This window comes from Echiichthys vipera (assembly GCF_963691815.1).
Source record: "Echiichthys vipera genome assembly, chromosome: 3".
Taxonomy (NCBI): domain Eukaryota; kingdom Metazoa; phylum Chordata; class Actinopteri; order Perciformes; family Trachinidae; genus Echiichthys; species Echiichthys vipera.
This window is the reverse complement of record NC_139828.1, coordinates 30601421-30624201: the sequence shown is the minus strand read 5'-3', so window position 1 is coordinate 30624201 and position 22781 is coordinate 30601421. Positions and strand designations below refer to the sequence as shown.

Here is a 22781-nt window from a genome sequence, read left to right as displayed (position 1 = left end):
AAACCAGTGCTGATAGAAAGGTATTAGGACGGGAGATGACAACTTATGGTAGAACATACTAATTATTTCAGCATTTAAAAAAAAAATGCCCACGGTATTCTGTATTAACCAGTGAACATTATTCGGGGTGTGAACACATACAGTCTGGGGTACTACAATTGATATTTAACCATAAATACTTTATTTTATTTATTTTGAGTCGTGTAAAGTTAGAACATGATTTTTTTATACCCAAATTAGCTTTATTGAGTTCTGAAACAAAATAATGTACCCATATTCACCAGATATGTACCACACCATTGCCAAGGCTGCGCCCCCCTTTGGAAGAGAAACAGAAAAAAAGCTGCTGTGTTGCAGGTTAACCAAGACGTTCACACTGAGATTTGAGGCTCATAAGATACGTGACTATTCACTGTCAATGTGGTAAATCCAGGGGTGCAGTGATAGTTCTTTAGCTGAGTGACTAGTAGTGATGTCCAAATGAAGCTTCATGAAGCATTTTCTTTGTTGTTTGAGTCCACTAGATGGAGCTCTCTGTTAAACCCACCATTCATTGAGTCTTTTTCTTTAAACCAAGAGCTCCATCTAGTGGACTCAAAAAATACAACTAATGAAGCTTCATTTGGACATCACTAGTAAGTGGGTATACTCTAATGTATATTCCAATAGCCTTTTGGGTGATAGGTGGCTATACTGTAAAATGACAGAGAAAAAGGTCAGTAAATAACTAAATATTACCGGTGAGACCTACTTGTGATACACAGCTTGTGGGAGGCTGCTGCAGTACGGTAATCCACTTGGACGGGGAAAACTGAGGGGCCATGATGGCTATCAAGCTTAATTTATTAAGGTATCGCAAACCCTTCAGTCAAGGTCTCAAAATAAATATTACACACTACAAACATGTATTCAACAAGAAATAAATACATTCAAACTAGTCAAGATTATGATCCAAACAATCGTCAAATTGCAATGACATTTATGTATATAGCCTGTATAAAAAATGGACGTAGCCTCTTTGTCAAGCTCCGTTCTCTCAACTTGATCCAATCGTACTCGCCTCCAGGAGCCGCCATCTTGTCAGACTTTGACTCCTCCTCATTTCCTCTTACCAAAAAAGGGCATGTATGTGATGTTGGGGGGAGGGAGATACGTCCATCTGGCTGACGTATACCGAGGAGAAGTGAGGTGGCGTTGGTGGCCATGACGTGATGCCACATCAGAACATTCTCCTGGATTTCATTAAGAACATCTTTCTAAATGCACTATCTATGGAGTAGCTCCGCATTGTATAGAATTGGGGCAGAGATGTCATGTTACTAATGTCACTGATATTTTTAGACTGTCTTCGACCATAGGAATAACATATATGATTTTTTTTTTAAATTAAAGTAGTGCCCCTTTCAAATGGCTGCAATTGACTTCTTTTTGTGATTCTCTCCGCCTCTGTTCATCGACGTGCCTCCATCTTTATTTTATTACCCATCTACAGGACTGAATGTGTGAGAGCTATCTTTGACTTCCTATGCATGGTTCATGTTTTTCTGAAATGCGACTTTCCATTTGGAGTGTCCTCTTCCTTACTGCCTCTCTTTTCTTCTTTTTGTTCCCTCTCTCAGCACCTCCTACACTCCTTTTCTCACATTGTCATCAACCTCTCACATTCCTCGTTCTTTCTCGTTCTCTCTCTCTGCTGTCTCACTAAAATGTCTTGCATCTCTCCGTTTGGTTTTTGCCACTCTGCTTTCTCTCACTCTCTGGGGTGCAGTGCAGTCCTCCCTATATGCTAATAATGTCCCTGTGCTGAGAAAGGGTGCTGCTTAACCATTCACATCAGGACTCAATACATGCATGCTCACATAAACAAAGATATTCACGCACCCTATTATTTTGCCTGTGGTGTAGTGTGTATCCCTCTCATCCTGTTGCTATTGTCTCACCTCTTCTTCTCCTGATGAAGTTTGTCTCATTTATCTCTCTATTATACTCTTATTTTATGTACTCGAAGCCATTATTACAAACAGAACAATGTACCAAATAGGAATTTCTTGTCAAACTGCAACTTTATACTTTATTATCCACTATCATGCATGCATAATCCAGTTCCCAATGGTTTTGTACATTTCTTAGGCAGGAAGCCAGTGGCTTCTCTTCCTTACAGCACAATGTGAAAATCAGTTTGTAGAAATGTGCAAACTGCTGTGTCTGCTTTTTATTATTATATATAAGGTACTGTTCTATTGTGATTATTGTAAGACTTAATTTCTACCTGTATTACCCATACATGACACATCCCGCATTCCGAGAGCCATATGTCAGCCTGACACAATCTTACTGAGGAGGCTTTTGTAATTTCCCAAACCCTCAAAATAATTATATAAAAAACAACAACCATGAAGGGTCAGGACTAAAAGTAATGGATATAGCTGAAGCCAATTGTGAAGTGCCTCAAATCTGCATTATATGTAACATCGAGCAGAGGGCGACTCCACTGGCTCCAACAAGAAGTCTGATTGTATAAAAGTCAATGCGACAATGACTCTAGTTCTCACTTGGTTTATTACCTCGGTACACATTTTCCTAATGACTTTATGGTCTCAATCACCAGTACCAAGTCTTTTTTAATGCAGCATGATATTATCTTACTAAATTATGATCTCATTTAGAGTCAAATAGACGATAAAGCTAAAAAATGATTGACAGGTTACTGTGGTAGCGGTGATAGAAGCTAAACATTGTGTTTCCACAGTACTGTGTACATTAAAATATCCCTGAATTTGCTTTAAGGGTTGTCAGTGTTAAAGTCTCTCACAGGGTTTTTACTTTAATCACCTTCAATTTTTCAGCATTCAGGTGCACCTTGCTAAACAAGCTAGCATTAACATTAGCTGGGGACTTAAGGGAAACTTTGCATTTTCAAGCGGCTCGCTGCCAGTGCTGTACAGCCAGACCTCTATGTGTGTCAGGCACGAAGGGTTTATAAATGTGTTTTTGATGCATTATGGGAAGTGTAGGATCCATTGTTTTTGGAACTTTACTAAATCTGGAACTCGGCTGCATCAACTCTTATTTAAATCTGTCTCTCATCCCGCAAATTATAGATATGCAATATACCTTTAAAAAACATAAAAAAATAAGAGGAACCTTCAGTTAGTAATTCCATGCATGCAGATATCTAAAAAAAACAGTATTTTTGCACAACATTTGTCTCATAACCCATTGATGGGTAACTTAAAACAAAACAATTAGTGAATTTTAATTAATAAGTTGACAACGCCCTCATTTCTAAGTCACAGTGATTCAATTATCTTGCCTTTTATGTTGTGTCTTTTTAAAACAAAGCACACAATTCTGTCTTGCTTCTTTTCAATTAATCATTCAGTTCATTCCTCAAATAGTTTGATTGTTCTTTCAGTCTGTCATTTCCAATTTATTGACACATCAGTGTCACTGTATTCTGGAGTAAAACACTTGATAATACAGCGGCAGACAAGGCCTAATCATTTTTTTAATGCATTTTCTTAATTATGGACTATTATGTATTCACTCCACAAGGCGGGAATGGCTTGAGTAACAGTTTAATCACATCCACACCCACACAGGGAAATCCTCCCCACTCCCTCACTGCCTTCAGCCCAGCAGAAGGAGGTAATCTATATCAGCTTGCCCTAACAGGGAAATCTGTTAGGGCAGTGACACAAATTAACACATGTTTGTGTTTGTGCAGAACAAGAAATATGAACGGCAGCTCATTTCATTTTTGAAGTTGACAGTGTAATTTGATTTGCGCCAGGAGGAGGGGGAGGAGGAGGGAGGGAGGGGAATGGTGAGGCCATTTGATGGACAAGGAAGAAGAGATTGTAAATGAACATATACAGTAGAGCAAGATGGAATGTGATTGATGGATGAATGAATTGGCGGATGAATAGATGAAGGAAGAGATAGCTATGTTTAAACACTTAGGTGTTGCTACGTATTGGTGCTTGAAATATTAGAGTGTCTCGCAGAGATGTGTACAGGGGTATATACGGCATTTACCATAAAATATTTACAGTAATAGACACCTCTGACTTACAGCCTGTCACATGCTGTGTTAACCAGCACCTGCTGTGTGTGTGTGTGTGTTTGTGCTGAAGCAGCCAGTATGTAGAATGACTAATAGAGCAGTGATTTAGCGAGAGTTTGATCTATTCTACCTTTACATATTGTGCATTATTCCTGATGCCTCATTAGCACACAGCACACCAGTTTATTTCTGTGTCCAATGTCAGTTGTAATATCATTGTTACAACGACAGTTTGAATGACACATTTACCACTCTTTGCTGGTGTGTGCTAGAGCCTGATTTCTCTCTGGTTGTATGATTTAAATGGACATTTAACTTCTGTGGCATCGGTTTACTTACTAAAGATAAGTAGGGCCTTTCAAATGCAAATGCTCAGACACAAACGCACACACATCGGCTGTTTTTCTAACTACATTAGTTTGTGGATTACAAAGATGAAATGAGTCAGACATTTTACCTTTTCATTTGTGTGTACGTGTGTGTCTTCTCGTAACACATTTATCCGGAAGTGTCTGGGAATTGTCAATTGTCCTTGGCCCAGTGTTTTTATATTTTCAGCCTGTTTATTTAGGATAATTTTAACCTGCAATAACTGATTTGTTTTGGCCAGTTGGAGATAGCAAAGCAAGCTTTAAACACAACAGTAATGTACAGGTATATCATCTTTTAAGTTAAAGATATTATACATAAGATTTTAATTTTGTCTGTTAAATTACTCTCCATCAAAGAGTGAGTTGAAACAATGGTGACTGATCATATGACCGACTGATGAAAGGACTTGTTCTTTCCTCTTTGCTGAGTATTCTGTGTGTATGTGGCGACATTCCCTCCGTAAATGCAAATGTGCTGCGTCAGTCAGTAGCAGTTAATCTGCACAGGTTGATCTTGTCAGTGCTCGTTATGCTGCGTTTCATTGTATTTGGAAATAGGGAACCATTTCATTATTGCTGACTCACAACCAACGGTCAAAAGACAGAGAAAGAAGACCATTTAACTTCCAGTCCAATGAAAAAAAGCAGTGAAGAAGGGCAAATAAATGTAGAGACTGCTAACGTGACAAGATGGAGGCTCTGAAAGAACAGGCTGCCTGCAGTTACATCTTACTGCCAAAGAGGCCGCTAGAAACAAGGTATCTCAATTCTTATTATGACTTTAAGATAAGATTTTTAATTAAAAAAACAAAACTCCAGCAATCACAAAGCAAAATATATATTCCTTGTTATTTCAAATATCCAATATGATATTTTAGTTGTGTTTTCTCCACCATAGGCTGTATATAAAGATGGACGAGATGTCTCTATTTCACAGGCGCCATCATCTTGTAATTGTACCCAACCAATTGTGAATCAATCACAGCTACAAATCATGTCGTGTGACCCCATTTTAAAGCTGCAGTCGGAAAGTCCAGCGGATCGAGGGCACTCTGTCAAATTGAACAGACTGTTCATCTTCCTATACAGTCTGTGGTCTCCATTAACTCCTGAGGGAATATGCCTAGCTCTTTAAACCACATGAATCAATATTTTTTATATTATCAAAGGCTCAAATGAGTATGCATAATGTGAAACAGATCACAGATGCCTATCTCACAACTTTGCAGATCTTTTGTTCTCATTTGCTGCCCCAGTGGAAAGCTGTTTTAAAACACAAAGCTGTGATGAACCCATAGAACATTTCCGGATCAGCACCAAACAGCAGACAAAGTTAACACACAGTTGATTATTTAGCAGCTAAAGAGTCTGATAGCGAAGAGCAGAGATTTAATACTAAACTTCCATTTTGTCAAGTGGCCGGAACACAGGAATCAAAAGAAGTGCTGTTTTTTTTGCTCCATGTGCAGGATGTGTAAATAGGCAATGCTTTGCTAACAGGTTATTCACATGGAAATCGATTACTGTTGTGTTTTCACCTTGCTCTGCTGCCACCAAAGTGGAGAGAAAAATCAATTGCATCAACTTTACAATGGACACACCTTACAATGTTTACCACAGTTTTCTAATGCAATTTCTTGTTTGTTTTCATCCTTCTTGATACAACACATCTAAAACAGTGTTTTTATAGCACAACACCTGCTGTGACATGATTGGATGTCATGTGGCCAAAAGTGCAATGCAACTATTGTAACAGCACAGCTCAGTTCAGAAACAGTTAAGACATAAAAGGCTTTCATTGCTTTTGCAATATTTCACAGTCATGATCCTTCCTTGTACAGAAAAAAAAGCTTGAACTACATGTGATATTTTATATTGGTTACATACGTATTTAATTCACATGATGATACACTTTCTCTATACACTCAGTTCACCCTTTAGCTGTCACCATGCAAACAGGGCACACCTGTAAATGAGTTTGCTCTGCATTTGTCCCTAGTGCTGTCTAAATAAAGGTTGAATGAGTAAATATAGAGTACTTCTGTATTCATTATTTCCAGTGAGTAATGCTTTGTGCCTCATCAGCATATTCCCCAGCTGGTTGCCCTCTGCGTGCCGTTGTCTTCAGGGTTGTTGTATGGAAGGAGCAGATATAGATGGAGCGCTGCTGGCACTGTAAATATTTGGAGCTTCTGTAGCACCATTTGTTTTAAGCAGATAACCACAGACTGTAGGGCAGGGAAGATTGGGAGGAGTGCACTGTAGAGTGAGGTCACGGTGCAAGCACATATTCATTCAGTCACTGTGCCACTGGAAATTCCTTAAAGCTGATCAATATTTTTGGTATATTATTTCAAGCATTTGTGCAACTCAGAGCTTAATAATGACTTTCAGGTGCCAGGCAGCAACTTTAAGATCCGATCATTCAACTCATCAGATGTGTACACGAACATCTGTGCGTTTCACACATGCGTGGTCACTTTTTCTGGGCAGCTAGCAGACAGTTCACCAGGACAGTGACGAACATGGTCAGATGGCAACATTTAAGTCAAGACCCTCGCAAATATACAGCAGTTAAGTATAATTTTGTGTTACTGTTTCAGATTCACTCTCAGCGCTCTCATGATGTCATTTTTGGTCGAAATAGGTGGCTGGTCTTGGCAACAAAACTGAAAAATGGAGCCACCGCAGAAGTGTTAAAAAACTGCCGTTCCTCGAATCGCCACTTGAGGCTGGACTCAAAAAACAAGTGAACCCACAAAGACCCCATGTTAAAATGACAAACTTTACTGCAGAAATAAACATACACAGCCCACAAAAAAAATGGATTAGCTTGGAACTTGTTTATGTTACCCCTAAACGCTTAAAAAAAAAAAGCAAGTTAAAAGCGTAATTCCAGTGTAAAATCATCCTAGGGTCTTTTTCTGCAAATTCGGTCATCAAATAAGCAATTGAGACGAATTGTTTCATGTATGAATGATTAATGGAGAAATCCCGGAGAGTTGCTACAACACCGACAGTGGCCGGCTGTTAGCTAACACTAATTAGCTCCGTTAATCATTCGTAAACCAAAAAAATTGTCTCAATGACTTATTTAATGTCCAAATTTGCCGAAAAAGACCCTGGATTTATCCTTCATTTCATCAGGGATAACAAATAATGAATTAATTAGAGAGCAAAAGTTAGAAATTGTATACGTGCCTAAAAAAAAATTTCTAATAGAACTCCTGACATATTTCCCCTTATACCTATATAATTTATTTGTTAGTTATTTAGTTTTTCTTTTTCATCTGTGCAGTTTCGGAATCGTTTTCACCCTAACCAGAGTAATATTAATTTTGTTTATTTTACAAGAGAAGATTAAAAGTACATTTTACCTGGCCTGACTCAGATAAAGCAGTTCAGGATATAAAATATGGAATCACATTACCATACAATTCCAGGGGATACATGGAAGGAATTACATTTTACACTCCCATCATGTTTTTGGGGGTATATATAGGCATGATATAATCCTGTGATGTGTCTGCCTGACGCAGGAAAAAATATCCATAAATCAATCATCATCTGGAACACACAATAGCCATCATTAAGTCCTTCTTCCAGTCACTCTTTCGATCTCTTTCTCTTATTTCCTCTACCTGTCTTGCTTGGTCTCCTCCAGTATTAATGTCTTTTCCTTTGTGTGCTTGTTTATCCAGCTATATTGTCAAACTCTTTCTCTTTATCCTCCACTTCATTTTGCATTCTAAATTTGCTTTCCATATTAATAATAAGCTACATCTGCTGCTACAATGGTGGCGTCCTCCGCTTTCCATTCATTTTCCGTATGCTGTTCTTTCTTATTCAGTCTGTCTTAACTTAAAGAGTCAAAAGGACAGATAGTGAAAGAGAGAAAGAGCGAACAGAGAGAGGATTATGGTATACAGACCGTGGCTGTGAAAAATCGACGTGTGCAGAGAAAGAAGTATAAAAAATCCCATCTTTCTCTCGGTCTAGCGTTCTCTTTCTGGTTCGACAGAGATAGTGGGGATAAAAGCTGGATTCCTGGATCAGGGTTCACCTTAATATTGTCATCCCGGGGAGCTTAGAGGCCGAGCTGCCATATCGCAGTCTCAGTGATCACGGACGGTGGCTTTTAGCCAAACCTTAGACGTAGACATGTATGATCTATCCAATGCAGTGGAGGAAAATGGAGCGTGTCTGAAAGGCTGATAAAACTTAACATTTACAGCATGTCGCTAAAGACTCTGACACTAAAAGCTCTCTGTGAATGTCATGCAGCACTGAAGAAAGTGGAGAGCATGTTGAGATATTGTATTCATTGATTATGAATATCAGGTGTCTAGTCTGTATGTTTTGGTCATATCTCCATGACAGCACTGAGGGGGGTGAATTTTTTTGGACCAGGCTAGTTTTTATTTCATTGGAGGTTATTGGAGGTTAAAGTTTATGAATAATTAGGGGTGCAGCATCTTGAGTGACAGCTGCCCCCTCACTTCTTCTCGGAGGTATACGTCAGCCAGATGGATGTATCTCCCTCCCCCTAATGTCACATACATGCCCTTTTTTGGTAAGAGGAAATGAGGCGGAGTCAAAGTCGCCAAGATGGCGACTCCCGTAAGTGAGTGTGATTGGATCAAGTTGAGAGAACGGACCTCGACAAAGAGGCTACGTCCATTTTTTATACAGTTTATGGTTATTGCCCTTAAACTAACTGCACCTAGGGAGGAAACCAGGCCCCCCAGCTCTGTTGATTTGAAGCCAATGTTACGTAGTGGCCAAACAGTGGAATGAGATTATTCGATGTCAGTCATGTGATGCTATTGGTCCAACAAACACATTTTCCCATTGACTTAACTGGCAAAAGAGAAAATCTGTAAACCCATGGATGGAAAGTCCAGAAGAGTTCGGGAATTAAATAATTTAATCCCCTTTCAAGTTAGTGGAACGCTAAACCAGAAGTAACAGGCTCAGCTGGCGGGAATATGTAGTGCTCCTGCTCTATGGGCCTAACAGAAGTAGTGCCGATCATCCAGGTATGTTTAGATACAGACGTTGAACTTTGAAAGTTGAACACTGAGCAGCTTTCATACTGTAGGAACCTCCTTGAACACTGTATCCAGTTCTCTAAATATATCAACGGAGTAAACGCTCCAGGGTTTGTTTCAGCCAAACAGGTGTGAAAACGCCCTTTCAATCCATGCTGTGCAGGAATATTAAAACAGTCAAAAACTCATAAGCCAATAGTGATCGGAGCTGTGGCTTCAGTCTTCATTTAGCTCGACCTGACATATCCCTATTATGTTTGCAATAGCAGAAACGTTATTAAGCCCACTCTGTCTTTGCTTTTATTAGCTTGTTTTGTCTCCTCATAGTGTACTATTGGATACCTGCCTAGGATGACAGCCATTATGATAATCATAACTATAAAACCATGGAAGTATGGGATGTATGTGTAGCATTATGAGGTGGCCTTTGTTCCAGTGCCAACAAAAACCTGAAGGTATTTGAAATAACATATCCAAGCATCTGAGGTTTGGGTAAAGTGCTTCACATTAAAGGGATGTTAGTCTGAGTGTCAGCAGTGGCTAGTGACTCCATGCATGTAGGCAGTATCTTATCATCCAGCCCAGCTTTACTATCACATCTACTCATTGTTAAGAACCAAGTGTCAGCAAATCTGTAAATCATCTATTCTACACTGCTGCATTACCAAGGCTAACAGAGCAGTACCCGTGAAGTGTGAGGGAGTGCAAATCGCTTTAAAACTGCAGCTCTCTTTTTGTTTAAGCTACTCTAATGTGCAGCTACTGCTCCTGTGCTTTTGTATGTGTGTGTCCATCCACACGCTTCCTCATGGGGACTCAATGTCCTTCTGAGGATAGAAAAGATGAAGGAAATCCTCCAAACGGGGGGCATTTGTTGGTACAGTATCTTATTAATTTGTTGGTTTAGCTTTAGACTGAAATTAGAATAAGGGTTAAAGAACTTGAGTGTGCATGTGTGTGTGTGTGTGTGTGTGTGTGAGAGAGAGAGAGAGAGAGAGAGAGAGAGAGAGAGAGAGAGAGAGAGAGAGAAAGAGAGAGAGAGAGAGAGAGAGAGAGAGAAAGCCCTGCCCTGATGCCCCACCACTGTTGGTGAACTAATCATTCTTCCTGCCTTGCTTTTTGTGATTGCCAGCCCATCCCTGCACTGCAGCTAAATTGAATCAATTAAAATCTTTCTCGTAGATGGCTGCTGTTGCTTCCACACGATTAGGCTTTGATCAAAAAACACACAAATAAATAAATAAGCCAGAATAGAAGAGGAATGAACTCAATTAAACAGTCAGGCAAGGGACGTGTCTGTCTGCCAGTCTCAGATGTGTGTGTGTGTGTGTGTGTGTGTGTGTGTGTGTGTGTGTGTGTGTGTGTTTGTGTGTGGATGCAAATGTACTCTATTTGTGGGTGAGAGTCTACAAAAACTCTTTGTACAGCAGGATGCTTCTTGTCAACTGAGCATGATGATGTGCGTGTGCATCTTCTATATAGATCTGGTATACTTTTTACATGACATTATTAAATAATTATATACGTATATACATATGTAGGTGGGATCACCACGAAGGTTAACCACCGGTTATCCTCAACTGAGCACAGCACAGAGCGATCTGTTTCCTCTTTTGCCTAAGAGCCACAATCAGACAAGAACTTCCACCACGAAGCTTCCTTTCTTCACCCAGCCGCTGGCATCAAGCAACGCAAAACATCTCCCATCTCATGGACTGGTAACTAATCACCAACTGGGCATTACTACATGTTATAGGACTTTATGAACGGCTAGATACCATTGTAACTTTGTCATAACAACTGAGAGATCAGGCTTTTGGTGCTTCATGTAACTTAAGTGTTCACACCTTCTCTGCAGGGGTCTGAGCCCCCCACCTCTCTTTGTCTCTCTCTCACACACACACACACACACACGCACACACACACACATACACACAAACATACGTTTGCTGTTAGCTTTAGTTAGTTTATTGTGTTTTGTTTGTTGCATTTATTAATCTGTTAATAAATGTTTGTGTTTACCATATGTCTGTTTATTTAATATTACACAAAGATGGATGAGCCAGCTTCTACTAAGAAAATAACTTTTAAATCCTTCAACTAATTAAACTATTACATTTATCAGTGTTTAACCCTTAATTAGTAGTTTAATATATTTAATGAGACTTTAATATTAGTTATCACTCCGTCTATGACGGTGGTGCCCCGAGGAACTCTGGTTTGACTAGAGTAATTTTTATTATTATCTTTGATAATTATTAGTGATAACTAATATTTCCTTGATTAACGATAAGTTTATTGAGAATACTCAATCTCATAATCTGAACGTGAGTCAAGGCCCTATATTTGATTGATTCTCCGTGTGAAGTTTTAATAGATTAAAGTTATTCATTTTTAGTAATTTTTCTTTATTAATTTTCTTTATCAAATATTTCATTTGATAGTCACACTATTGATCCAATAAACCTAAAGTACCTACACATATATATATCATATACCATGGATACCCATCTGTATAACAATGATGAACATTATAAACATAATATATGCATTATGCTTGCAGAAATATACCTCATAACAGTCATATTGAACTCTGTGCAATAAACATATGATTTTCTGAGGCTATTGTAATGTAAAAGTCTGCGATGAGCGTACACTCATGAGGGCTCACCATACATTGCACGTTTATTCACAGGGCGTTGATTCTTCAGAGGCATTACTCCGCCTGAATGCATCCCTGTGGAAATGAACTGTAGTGTTGTATGACACTGGTTCATGAGCACTTCATGTAGCCACAAAGTGGGATGATGGTGAGAATAAAAAGTGGGGGAGGGTTCAAAGGTGGGGTTTGGGGGGGGCTCCCTGGACTCCTGTAGCAGGTAATGGAGCTTTTAGCATGGAAATTAGAAGGAGAGGGTGGGGGTGATGGTGGCAGTAGTGGGGAAAGACCCCAGTTCCCCTGACAGTATACTTGAGATGCCGTGTCTCGTTACAGCATTTATCTCTCGCTAGCACTGGATTTTTATGCAACCATATTGAGCAGGAGTACCTGAGAGAGTTTAATTGGATGGGGAAATATAGACAAGGTATTATAGGGGTGTAGACAGAGGTGTGGGTCTGATGCTGGGATGGAGAGGCAGTGCTGTCTTTGCATTTCTGCAGTGATGGGGTGACACCCGTCATCTGAATGGTGATGTGCCTGTTGATAGACTGGAATAACAGATATTAGAATGGTAAAGTTGGGCAAGAAAATAAAATTTACTATCAATGTTTTTAAATACTTCCCGTAATGTGATGCCAAGCTTATCTTCCCATTAAATGTATCCATCCTTTAAAGTGAACTGGTTTTGTGTAGAATGGGGCTTTGTGTAGGCATGACTGCTTTGGTTTAAGATAAACACATGATAAGATGAACACACTTGGGGACATATTCTTATTTTAATTCTTTTTTTTGTGAATTTTATTTCAATTATTATTTGATTTAATGTCAATTTGATTTAACTGTGGAAATAACCTTGCAGCGCACTGTTTTTTCTGAACCTACAAAGTTGCCGTAACTCCTATCGTATCTGATGTGCAGGAAAGAAGTGAGCCAAAGCCAATAAATGTTGGAAAGAATGCTTCTGCAGTGCCTTCCTAAACCCCATTCACATCAGTGACACCTACACTTCACATTTCAGCTCCAGAGAACACATTTGTTAATAATTATTATGAACAGGTTAAGGCTTACTTACCTCCATGAACGAAGCTAAAGTGCGGCTAATTATTCAAAAGGGGCACAGCACTCGAATTTAGCCAAAAGTAAATCAACCACGGCATAGCTTTAACATGAATATTACTCAATTTATTAAGCATATTGACAGTCTCTCTTACTTCCATGCTTGATGTTTGATTCCAACATTGTTTGTGTAAACACTTCCGTCCGACCAGAGTTCTTCCTTCCCGTCTGGCTGTTGTGTCGCACCAGGGTGTTGTTCTCCGGGGCTTCCGCTGGACTCTATTCAAGGTTGCAGCTGTACAAATGTCGTACAAATTTGATCAACTTAGAAGAGCCGCGCGATTGACTGATTTTTCCTCCGTTCAAGTTGACATAAGGCTAAGCCAGACGTTAGCTGCTAGCTGGCTAACTAGCTGGCTAATGTATTATATCAGCCCTCATAACTGATAATTGATTTCAAGTGGTACATGTTTTCATTATTATGCTGCAGTTTATACCTGTTCATCAAAACTTGTGTCTTATTTTGTAGGTGTGGTCATTGCTCCTAGAAGTGAATGGTAAAATTGTAGTCCCCAAAAAGTGAGAAGGTTTAGCTGCAGAGATCTAGGACCTCTCAGACCTGCCTCTTCCATTAGACCCCTTGGATCCTCATCTTGGAGAAAGCAGTAACATTGGAAATTGTTTATAATATATACAGTAATGTTACGTTTCATTCTACAGTTAATATTAAGGTTGTATAGTTTACCTTGGTGTTACTGGTAGAGGTTGTGTAGCTTAGATCATAATAATCCTACGTACAATGGTGTGGACGACAACATTAAAACATTCAACACAATCATAAAGTAATTAGTATGATGGTTTCGTTCAGGGATAACAGATATTGCCACATAACATAGCTACAATACAATTGCTGTTAGCAAGTTAGCTACAGTAGCTAGCACCCCCCTGTCCCTCTATTTCTCCTGCTGCTTGTTGACTTTTGTTGGTCCAAGCGCTGGAGGGGGCTGGAGCCTGGAGCTCTGCAGCAGGACATTGTTGCAAAAAGTACTGCTCAGGTCTGGGATACTGCAAAAATGACATGATTGGGACAGAAACATAAGCAAGACATCACTATTTTCAGTTCAGTATGCATAATGGCTTATGCAGGGGGATAAACAACACATGAAGCATTATGTGTTTGTATAAGGATATTCATCAGGCATTCGGGCTGCATTGTAATTCTAAATGAATAGGCCAGGTGATGGATGGAGGCAGATTTTAGAAAATAAAGGCTGTGACTGATCTATTGAAGAAGCTTTTTATTTTTTTCTTGGAAACATGTTAATGGCTCTTGGTTTGGTCCAACTGAGGCGATTATTAAAGTTATTCATTTTTTCACGGTACATTCATACAATTCTTTATTTCTTTGCTTTGAGAAAATCCATTTTACTTTGAACAAAAATGACACATTACCCTATCTCAGCGTCATCCTACTGTAAGTTCTATTTTAGCCTGGATCGTAGATTTAGATATGTCTCTCTCCAAAATGAGCCTGCCTGTGTTATATTTAGCGTAGCCCCACTTTAAGTGTCTCTACAGGGCAATAATTCTTGTTTTATTGCAGCAAATTATCAAACAGCTAGGCTTGTTGGTTTCCTTGTACAAGTGAGAAATATGCCTCGTTATCCACTGGCAGATATGCTCTGATGGTCCAGAAGTAGATTTTTGATTATTTAATTTTAATTATGGACATAAATTATTATATACATTATAAGAACAATAATGTGTCCCTGGTGATGAATGCTAAAGATTTTTTCAGAAAAATAAAAGTTCTTGAAATTATTTCACACTTTGTACCTGAAAGTCATTTTAAGTCATGTTGGTATTTTTCTTCTTCCCTGTCTGATTGTCCTTTACTTTTCAAAATTGCTTTGGTGTTGAAAAGGGAAAGTCATATAACAATAACTAATTGTTTAGTTATATAGCACTTCCATAGTAAGATAAAAGAAAGAAAAAGGCTTTAGCAGCACCGACGTCCGACCTGCGTACATTAACTTCCCTTGTATGTTCTGTCACGCTTCATCTCGTCTTTTTCACCAAAGTTAAATTGTAAAAACTGATCATTTATTTCATGTTTATAGGTTGTAGAGTGTGCTTTTGCTCACTGTTCTTTTGTACATTACGTGTACTGCATATTCAATATATTTTTTGTGGGACTGAGGAATATCTTATCTTATCTTATATATTTTAAATTAATAACGTATTGGCTTTGAAATTGTATTTGTTAACTCGTGTAAAGGGCTTCTTACAGAACACTGATATTCATTTCCTATTACTCAAGAGCAGTCCCTGTAGCAATAATTTGAAAAAGTTTTTGGGATTACAACCTCTCTTGCTTTCAGTGATGAAAAATCTTCTGCTCCGGAAGTGATTTCCCCCATTAATGTTTTACAATGATGCTTCATGAAATCTTTGGATAAAAGATTTAAAGCCTTGAACTAAGCCAACCAACTAGGATATGAATCTTGACCTTCAAACATTTGATCTGAACATGCCTGGTATCTGGCTGTTAAGTCTTGACTCTTGACATAATATAATTTCAAAATATAACTTCTGGGTCCACGCCGCAGTGCCGTGCCCCCCATTGTTTGATCAGATCTGAGTTTTTAAAAAACAACGTAATTTTCATTTTACCTCTTTCTTATCGATGAAAAAGATGTCTAACTGACGAAATAGGTGATTGTAATTGTTCACATGTTCGGCCGTTGTTGTCTGTTTTGTTTCAACGGAGCATTTGGACCCAGAAATCGTATTTTGAAAGGGTGTTACGTCAAATTTAGCTGGATAGACACGGCAGTTGACTGGCTACAGCTGTTGGCTATCTGTCTGACCACAATTTAGCCTCTGGAGCAGTGGCGGGATTGTTAATACTAGTGATGTCCAAATGAATCTTTATGAAGCATTAGTTGTATTTGTTGACCCTTTGTTAAACAGAGAGCTCCATCTAGTGGACTCAAACAACAAAGAAAATGGTTCATGAAGCTGTATTTGGACATCACTATTTAATACTACTTGGACTGCAAAGAGAAAATCGACTGCTAAAATCTTGCCACATTGTCGATTGATTCTACATTCAGGATTGGTTTATAGAGATTATTTTTAGGATTGTGGGTAGTGTAGTACTTCTCCAGGACTTGTGGCTTCTTCAGGAATATACACCATTGTTTCACAATCTCATAGATAAGTCTACCTTTTGATGGTTAAGACATTACAGCCGACATTTTTTATACATGTTGTTGTAAGTAATGTTACTGCTCCTGAACCCCTCTGCTGAAGACACTTATAACAATAAAAACATAACAATAAGACATACATCTTTGTTCTTTTTCTCTTTGTCCTCTCGTGCAGGGTTCCTGAGTACAGGGGACCAAGCAGCCAAAGGGAATTACGGTTTGCTGGACCAGATCCAGGCTCTGCGTTGGACCAGTGAGAACATTGCAGCCTTCGGCGGCGACCCGTTACGTATCACTGTGTTTGGCTCAGGCGCCGGTGCTTCCTGTGTCAATCTGCTCACGTTGTCTCACTACTCAGAGGGCAACCGCTGGAGCAACTCCACCAAAGGTAAAAGTCACGTGTCGCCAAATTCACGTGAGTTCTTCATGTATGTTTAAGTATGCATTGAGTACTGTATGTGCACCTCAGTATTGTGTGACCATGCGAGTGGTCTGTGCAGAGGAAACTCAAACACAGTTTTTGTTTTTTTTATTATTTGGTTACATTATTGATTACATCTTTAAAATATGGAAATGACATATTTCACGATACTGATTTCATGATCCCAAATATGGTCTACTGGATATCAAAGTAAGTTACTCCTCTCAGGTTTCTTTAACTACTTGTTTTTGTTTCTTGATAATGATTGATAGATATTAATTTAATTTTTGTTTTCATTTGCATTGAAAATGCTCCTTAGCGTGGCCTGTGAAAGGACAGCAACAACAGAAACGTATACAACAGCAACATCATCCAACATGTTGTAGAATGCACACAGTACACCTGTAGTTTGTGCTTGTACAGTTTTTGGAAGGGTAGTTTGATTTGACCCACAGTCTGCATATACCCCATCAAATGACAATTTTACTGCACAGCAAACAGCCTTATTTCTGCCACATATTCCACATGTAAAAATCACTTGTCAGTTATTATCTGTCTGGCCCCAGTGCAACTACACTGCCTGCACTGTCTATATTTACATGCTTGACTTTTGGAAATTAACCAGACATCACAGGTGAATAGGGTAACAATTTAACTATTGGATATCACCATGAAACTTTTCCAATTGATGAATCACATTAAGATAAATATATTTTGTATTATAGGTTTTCTGAAATGTTTAAATATGAAATGAGGTATAGAGTACCTCATGGTGAATTCAAGATAAATCTACAGACACAAACATAAAGTGTAGTAAAATAAATGTTTTATTTCCACTAGTCTGAAAGAAGACATGTTAAGTAAGTAAAATAGCACATAATCTTAAAACTGACCAGTGCATGATGTTTTGACTGGCTCATGTTAACTGTGGTTTTCAAAATCGAATCAAATAGAAACTGTTTCCATGAATATACAAACAATACAATATCACTTTTTGTATGCAGATTTGGATGCCCTGAAATTATATGTTGTATGGTATTTTATGTTATAAGAGGTGTTATGTTCCAGAATCATAATTTGTTTCTTGGTTTGCTCCTCTGCTGTTTTTGTCTCCAGGATTGTTCCAGAGGGCTATCGCCCAGAGTGGCACAGCTCTGTCCAGCTGGGCAGTCAGTTTCCAGCCAGCCAAGTACGCCCGGATGCTGGCCCGTAAGGTGGGATGTAACTTGGAGGACACGGTAGAGCTTGTGGGGTGCCTTCAGAGAAAACATTACAAGGAGCTGGTTGATCAGGACATCCAGCCAGCCCGCTACCACATCGCCTTTGGACCTGTTATCGATGGAGATGTTATACCTGACGACCCTCAGATACTCATGGAGCAAGGTATCAATTCACCTTGCTTTAGAGCAAGCAATTTTCAGCAGTGTTCTTACCCTATATTTGTACTTTTTAACAACCATCTGCACCATCTCTTTCAAGGTGAGTTCCTCAACTACGATATTATGCTGGGAGTTAACCAGGGCGAGGGCCTTAAGTTCGTGGAGCTTATCGTGGACAATGAAAACGGCGTTCAGGCAAACGACTTTGACTACGCCGTATCCAGCTTTGTGGATGACCTCTATGGCTACCCAGAGGGTAAAGACATCCTCAGAGAGACCATCAAATTCATGTACACAGACTGGGCTGACAGGCACAATCCGGAGACCCGCCGGAAAACACTGCTGGCCCTTTTCACCGATCATCAGTGGGTGGCACCAGCTGTCGCCACAGCTGATCTGCACTCCAGCTTTGGGTCACCCACATACTTCTACGCCTTCTACCACCACTGTCAGACTGAACAGGTGGGTCCCCGGGTGTTCTGGGTAATGGCACATCTAATTGATGGATTTTTAATTATGTGATAAAAGTTATAAAATACTGCTTTGCTGAGTAAAGCTTTCAGTTATTGCCTACATAGATCAAACATATTATAAGGAGTAAGATTTATGTAATTGCAGCATTTTTTAGTTTCTCACACTGTATCAACTTTGAAGGTGATTTCAAATAGTCTGGTTCCAGATCTCTGAATAACCACCAACATATCTGATGTGGTCTATTCAAATAAGTCTACTACTGTGATCACTGATGGCTCTTCCCCTTAGAGTTTCCTACTTTCCATCACTATGTCTTTACCTTTGCTACATCAATGAATAATAGTGACAGAAAAAACTGACAGAATAAGTGACGATGATATTGTTGCAGCTGTATGTAGAATTAACAACTCTGAAAAAAATCTGAAAAATATCTGCCCATGTCTACTGCTACTAGAGACTTATGGACTAAAATAGACATTGACAAATACGTCACTTGGTATGGCGTTACGTCACTTGCAAGTTTGATGAACAGGCTTGCATTTAAATTGAACAGAAAAAATCATTTTTACCTCACTTCTTTCACGTAGTCCGTAGAGCAGGTTCATATGATATCTTCCAAAAATGCATAGTCAACTATCTGTGTGACGTTTCATTTAACACTGTGAAACGGCGACTGGTAGGTGACAAAGAAAGTCATTTAGGCAACAAAAGGTGACGGTTAAGTTTAGGCACAAACACACACAAACACTACCAGGACACAGGTAAAAATGTCCTGTGTTTTGGGATCCATGCACCACCTGGACCTTCCTCCCTATTAAGATTGTGGTGCTCTTAAACTACATCACCTGATGTCCTTCTTTGCTCCGGTCATAATTTCTACAGCAATAAATATATGAATGAGGACAGCCTGCTTTATTTATGCATATTTGAACTTAATTTACGAGGCAAAAAACAGCCATAGGTCGAATATGTTGTAAACATGTAATTCCTGTTTAGCTATTCTCTACAACGGGAGAGAATTTAGGTCGCAGTGACATGGTTTCGGTTCGTAGCCCAAGTAGTACCGACCAATCACGTTTGAGCATGCTTTGGTTGCACGCAGGTAAAAAGTGAGAATGGACAGTGAGTGGATGGAATCCATCCACTATTGTCTGACAATGATTAAGCTTTTCCTTAGCTTTTGATTATTATTTATCTGCATTCAAATACAGATATCTGTTTATAAAGACGTCAGCTCTCAACTCCATTCTTGTGACTCAAATTGCTAACTGGACCATAACAATTACTGCCGCGTGGCACAAAACAAGATTTGATTTTATTCCATTCATATTATTGTAACAGAGTAGTTTTCAGCCTAAGAAGTGACACTTTCTCGTTTTGACATTGTAACTTGGTACTCCTAGATTTACTTGCTACATATTTGTAGCAAGTATACTCCTGAAAGAAAGTGAAGAGTGATCATTACATTTTCTTTTTGCATTTTTTTCATTCAACAGGCTACAGTGCCTTACATGTACATACATTACATGTATTTCAACACTTCAGTCTAAAATTCAGCTCAAAGCCACTCTCTTCTGTCTGTGCCATTTTTTTATTTCCCATCTTGTCTCTCCCTGTTATACAATGAATAATGGGCCAGATATGGAAGGCAAAATAATATTAAAAACTTATCTAATTTCCCCTTTTCTCTCAAAAATAAATATTGTATTTTCCCAGCCTCTTTGATGTGTGTGTGTCTCTGTGTTTGATCACAATATCCACTGTGTGTCAGCAGCAAAAATAATGCCTTTCAGTGTCCTGTATCTGTCACATAAATGTAATAATACTGATCTGATTCGATTCATCTGTTACTCATTAGGTACCTCCGTGGGCAGATGCAGCACATGGAGATGAGATCCCGTATGTGTTTGGCCTACCGATGATTGGACCAACGGAGCTGTTTCCCTGCAACTTCTCTAAGAATGACGTGATGCTCAGTGCTGTGGTCATGACCTATTGGACAAACTTCGCCAAAACAGGGTATGATTACACAAGGGGGTTTAGAGAAACCTGAGCCTGTATTCATCAAGCTTCTTAGAATTACTCCTAAGAACCCTGCTAAGAGTTGACTTATGAGTAAAAAAATTATCCGCTGAAGGATGCACTTAAAAGTTAGTTATCAAGGATTAGTTATCTTACTCAAACTTTCAGCAAAGTTTAGGACTGAGTCCTAAGTGTCACTCTCAGAGCTGAATTACGACAGTACTATGGACAATGGGAGTGTATTTTTTGACAATAATCTACAAAATAATACAAAACACGTTTTCCCAGTGGCAAGATATCGAAGCATTATGATGACCTTTAGTTCTGCCGTGAAAGCTCTGCTGTGTGATGTTGCTGATGAGATGACGCCCGTTATTAAATCTGTGACAAAAATAATACCCTCTTTGTTTAAACGATACAGTTTGATCAGCTGCTCGCCAACAAACAGAGCCAGGACATCCTTCTGCTCCCGGAACGTTCACGCACGTGTCTCTCTCGCCTCAGTGTCATCCCCTGCTGGAAACTCCTAAGCACTTAGGACACCTCTGGAGGTTTCTTAAATATCTGGGAGAGTAGTAGCGATTCTTAGACTTAAAGTATGTATTTTCATAACAAAGACTTCAGCAACAACAGAGCGGTGGATGAAAGGACTGATCATTACACAGTTTGATGCATTCTTGTATTTTTTAATGATTCCATCCAAAGTCTGACTTACATTTATCCATCCATCCATCTTCAACCGCTTGTCCCTTTCGGGTTTGTGGGGCTGGCTGGAGCCGATCCCAGCTGACATTGGGCGTGAGGCGGGGTACACCATGGACAGGACGCCAGTCTATCGCAGGGAACATACAGAGACAGACAACCTTTCACACTCATACCTACAGGCAATTTAAAGTCATATACGTGCATGTCTTTGGACTGTGGGAGGAAGCCGGAGAACCTGGAGAAAACCCACACAGACACAGGGAGAACATGCAAACTCCACACTGAAGGGCCCCAGCTTACGTTTAACTAATGGTTAAATTAAGACACTTGTTTTCAAGCTGTGAGGGAAGGCGTGTCCTCAGCCTGCTCCAACACAGAGACACACACAGTTGATATACAGAAGCCATGATTCAAAAATAAGGTCAGAGGTACAGAAGTCTACCAGGCTGTAGTGCACAGTGAATGTCTTTTGGCTGAAACAAGGTAATCTCCAAATGATCTGTCAAACCTGAACAAGCTTCCACATCTATAACATAGTGATATAAAGGTCACCCACAGGGTTATTGAAGCATTTTATTTGTTGCCATTTGTTCAGCAGTTGTTTTTATAGCGGCTGGCAACAAATTGATATTTTTACTTTAACTGTGTTTCCTCGATATTAACATATATTTGATCACCAGGGGTAGTGAAATTTGCTATTGTGTTTTATGGACTGTGCAGTGTAATTGGTATTCTATGCAGATACCCTCTACATATCTTCAAATACATTCTTAATTAATAGTTATAGCCTGGAGAGTGACATTCTCAATGGGACAAAATTAAAATCTTTTTCACCCCTTCTGTCTCACGCTGCCTTAGAGCATATAGTCATGGCAGTAATTGTTTTTCAAGAGCGTAATAAGGGGACATTGGCATTTTCTGTGCACTGCCCAGTAGCCCTGAGGGGAAGAGAAAGGCACTAATGATGTACATATATAACCCTAAATTGACGTGGAATGCCGGGTACCTGGGAGATTTATGCCGCCAATTTGAATGGTTAAGCGTGTTCCTGATGAGGTCTGGCTGGCTCCATATGCTGTTCTCAGACAATGGGGCTCTCAGTGGGTCTGAATGGGCCTCCATAGCCGGCTCTGTTCTGCTCAAATTAAGTGTACTTAGCACAGGATCCTATGCTGAATGTGCTCTGTAAGTGTATACAGCATATCAGGGGAGTTCATATGGGGTTGCAGACCTGCATTTACACTGTAGTTCATTCCTGTGTTATTATTTAATGTTGGTGATGGTTCATAAAATTAAAATAGTATACATTTCTTTGATACTTTTACAGCTACTACTGAAGCATATGCTTTATGGAAATTATCA

At 39.3% G+C, this 22781-nt stretch overlaps 1 protein-coding gene across 1 annotated transcript in view; it reads left to right on the top strand.

Moving 5' to 3' along the window:
* nlgn1 (neuroligin 1) overlaps nt 1–22781 on the top strand; it is a gene marked incomplete at both ends in the record, with an annotated part of 377856 nt that overhangs the window by 350963 nt on the left and 4112 nt on the right. The window contains 4 exons of the mRNA XM_083911487.1: nt 16594–16806; nt 17956–18222; nt 18319–18680; nt 20551–20711. Of these exons, the coding sequence (XP_083767613.1) occupies nt 16594–16806; nt 17956–18222; nt 18319–18680; nt 20551–20711 (1003 nt within the window). The remainder of the gene's footprint in view (nt 1–16593; nt 16807–17955; nt 18223–18318; nt 18681–20550; nt 20712–22781) is intronic.